This window comes from Malurus melanocephalus, unplaced genomic scaffold, assembly GCF_030028575.1.
Source record: "Malurus melanocephalus ecotype Western Australia unplaced genomic scaffold, MMel_1.1 scaffold_255, whole genome shotgun sequence".
NCBI lineage: Eukaryota > Metazoa > Chordata > Aves > Passeriformes > Maluridae > Malurus > Malurus melanocephalus.
Window position 1 is genome coordinate 290,668 of NW_026623487.1, and position 3,128 is coordinate 293,795.

At 37.2% G+C, this 3,128-nt stretch overlaps 1 protein-coding gene across 1 annotated transcript in view; it reads left to right on the forward strand.

Moving 5' to 3' along the window:
• The window catches only part of SALL1 (spalt like transcription factor 1), a 17,956-nt gene extending 14,834 nt beyond the window's left edge, over nucleotides 1-3,122 (forward strand). The window contains exon 4 of the mRNA XM_057375689.1: nucleotides 940-3,122. Coding sequence (XP_057231672.1) covers nucleotides 940-1,380 — 441 coding nt within the window. The 3' untranslated portion in view covers nucleotides 1,381-3,122. The remainder of the gene's footprint in view (nucleotides 1-939) is intronic.
• Nucleotides 3,123-3,128: the final 6 nt, after the last annotated feature.

Below are 3,128 nucleotides of genomic sequence, written 5' to 3' on the forward strand. Positions count from 1 at the left end.
TGTGTTTAGTCAGCCCTGGTAGACCTAGATGGCCTCTTGTTGAGTGCTCGTGTTGGCAGCAGGTCTGAGGCATGTGCTGTTTTGACTTAATTACAATTCATCTACCAGCAAACACTGCCTGTGTAGAGTGCGAAACGGAACAGCCGAATGATGGTAAGGAGTATTAATTAACAGAGAAATGCGTTTTGTAGCTCACACACCTCTTCAAGAAGTGAAAGGCTCTTGAATGTGCTGTTTTTCATAACGATCATGTAAGATGAGTGTTTAAAAAAACTATTAACATAATTCTGGAAATAATGGGCATTACTTTAATTGATTATATAACTAACATTTCCTACTGATATGTGTTTGAAAAAGCAAATATACTTAAGTTTTCGAACACCAGTTGAGCACTTTACTGTGTACRTTTTTCTGTTGACAGAGTATTTCTCTAGAGGTTGCTGCCAGTAATGTGAGATGAATAATTACTTTCAGGCCATTCTGTCTATACACGAGGCTCTCCGATGAGCAATCAGTAAAGGATACTTTCTGCCTGTCTGAAAAGGACGTTTATAGGGTAAAGGGTGTCAAATACAATACTTACCATTGCAATGAAAGTGGACATAGCAATTCTAGCCCTGAAAGCAGCTATCTGCAATTGACARAATAATGCAAAGTCATTATAAACTAAATACGTTTAATAAAAAAAAGAGTAAGAAGCAATGCATTGTTCAGCAGGAGAACAGGTTATTCTGGGTAATGGTGATGGGCTAACCTAGAAGTAGTTTATTATTCCAGATGGGAAGTGGAGCCCTGTATCTTCTACCTTTAATGTCATTCATTACGTAACAAGACTGGTCATGTTCATGGACTCCTGCCTTCTCTGTGATCAAAATAAGTTTGAAATCCCTGTCAACCTCTRTTTTTTGTTTGTTTGTTTCTTCCTTTCTTTCTTTCCAGGTTCACATGGGCACTCACATGTGGAACAGTACTCCTGCAAGACGAGGCAGACGACTTTCTGTGGATGGCCCCATGACATTTCTAGGRGGCAATCCTGTGAAGTTCCCAGAAATGTTTCAGAAGGATTTGGCTGCGCGGTCAGGGAACGGAGACCCGTCCAGCTTYTGGAACCAGTATGCAGCTGCACTCTCCAATGGCTTGGCCATGAAGACCAACGAGATCTCCGTCATCCAGAATGGTGGCATCCCTCCGGCACCGGGGGGCCTGGGCAACGGTGGCAGCTCTCCCATCAGTGGCTTGACAGGAAGCCTGGAGAAGCTCCAGAATTCAGAACCCAACGCACCTCTAGCTGGTCTGGAGAAAATGGCAAGCAATGAAAATGGGACTAACTTCCGTTTTACGCGTTTCGTGGAAGACAACAAAGAAATTGTAACAAATTAGGAAAAAAACTCCGTAAATAACATTCCTGCAAATAGTGCAACCTAGGGTTGCTTTTTTTTCAAGCTGCAGGCTACAACATTACAAAGACTTTGTTTTGTACCATGTTCTACTTCTAGAGTTCTAAGAGAGCKTATTTATTAGTGATATAACCTTGCTTTGCAAACAAATGCAAGCATTAACTTTGGTCTCCCGTATTTTGAACTAAATACTAATCGACTAGAGTGCTGTAAACTTGCTGTAACATTTATGGCAGTTGCAAGTCTGTTCTGCTAGGTGATCTTATTCTGGCATTAACTTATTTTCTATATCCAGTTTAACACGAACTCCGGTATTAATGCGATGCCTCAGTGATGCATTAGATCTCTAATAAAAATCTGTATATAAATGTACACTTTGATCCTGCTGGAAACTTTATCAGCAAACACATTGTTTAATTTTTTCCAAACAAAATTAAGAAAAGGACTGAGAGAATATAGACTGAACAGTGTGGTCCTTTACACAGCTCAGTTTTTGATTTTTATTATAAAATTAAAACTGCTTTAATTTTTGTAGGTTTAACATTTTCCGTTTTGAACTGTTATTTGTATTGTGCTTTTTACTTGAGTCGTCTTAAATGTTAATACATTTCTGTACAGTAATAAGCACGCGGATTATTAGAGAAGATACTGAAGTGTTGTTTTGGTAGTTGAAACTGAGACGTAACATTTTGCCTTGTAGGTATATTCATTATAGAAAATGTGCTGGACTTTCACAATGCTGCTAAGTATGGCATCTTGAACAACTTCCGTGGACAACTGTAGATGCTCCTGTATATACAATAAGACATCACTTTCATTAAAATGTACATACGTTCCTTACAAGACCAAGCCCTACTCCTTGACCAAGGGAACAAGTATAGTGTTTGTTTATTTTGTATTAGGCATTGGGGGGGACAGGGGGAACCTTGGACTGTTACATGCACTTTCTCGGAAAGTTGAAAGGAAAAGAGGTCCAGTTTCTTTAACATTTAATACTTACTAACAGCAGAGATACTGTAATTTTACTCGAGTAATCAAATACATTTTTGCAACAGATAAAAAAAAAATCGCTGTCTCTGTGTTTTTAAAGTGTACCTTGTATTTAGTAATCACTTTGTATTATTTAGCCTTTCCCTTGGTTAACATGAACTGTCCCGGTTGTACGTGTGTGTTTATATCTGTAAGTATGGGTATACATATATGTATTGCATATTAATTGCTAGTATATTTTTCATACCCCCAATAGTGGGAAATTTCTCCTTAACTATTCAACTCCTCCTTCTCATAAAATTGTAGATATTTTGGCATTTTTAATTTGTTAATTAAAAAAAATGCTGCTAGCAAAGACCTTATTGAGCCTAGGTAAGTTTCCTTTGAAGGAAATAATTTATTACATTTAAGGCTTGATTTGGTTCAAATGCTTTATATTTGATATTAATTTTATTTTATGAGATTGTATGTTTGTGGCATGCTTACGCTGCTATATCTGTGTTAAGATGTCCACTTGCAAGCCTCCATATACTATATAGGGTTTATATCTTGATTGTAAAAAAAAAACAAACCAAACMAAACCTAATTGCTTTGGCCTTGCACATGATTTGGCTTCCCTTAAACAACTACAATGATGATTAACCTCAGTGAGAGTTTATCAAAGATAATTCAGCCCAATATTTTCACCCAGTAGAGTTTTATTTCTTTACTTCATTATTATTTATGAAAAATCAGATTGGC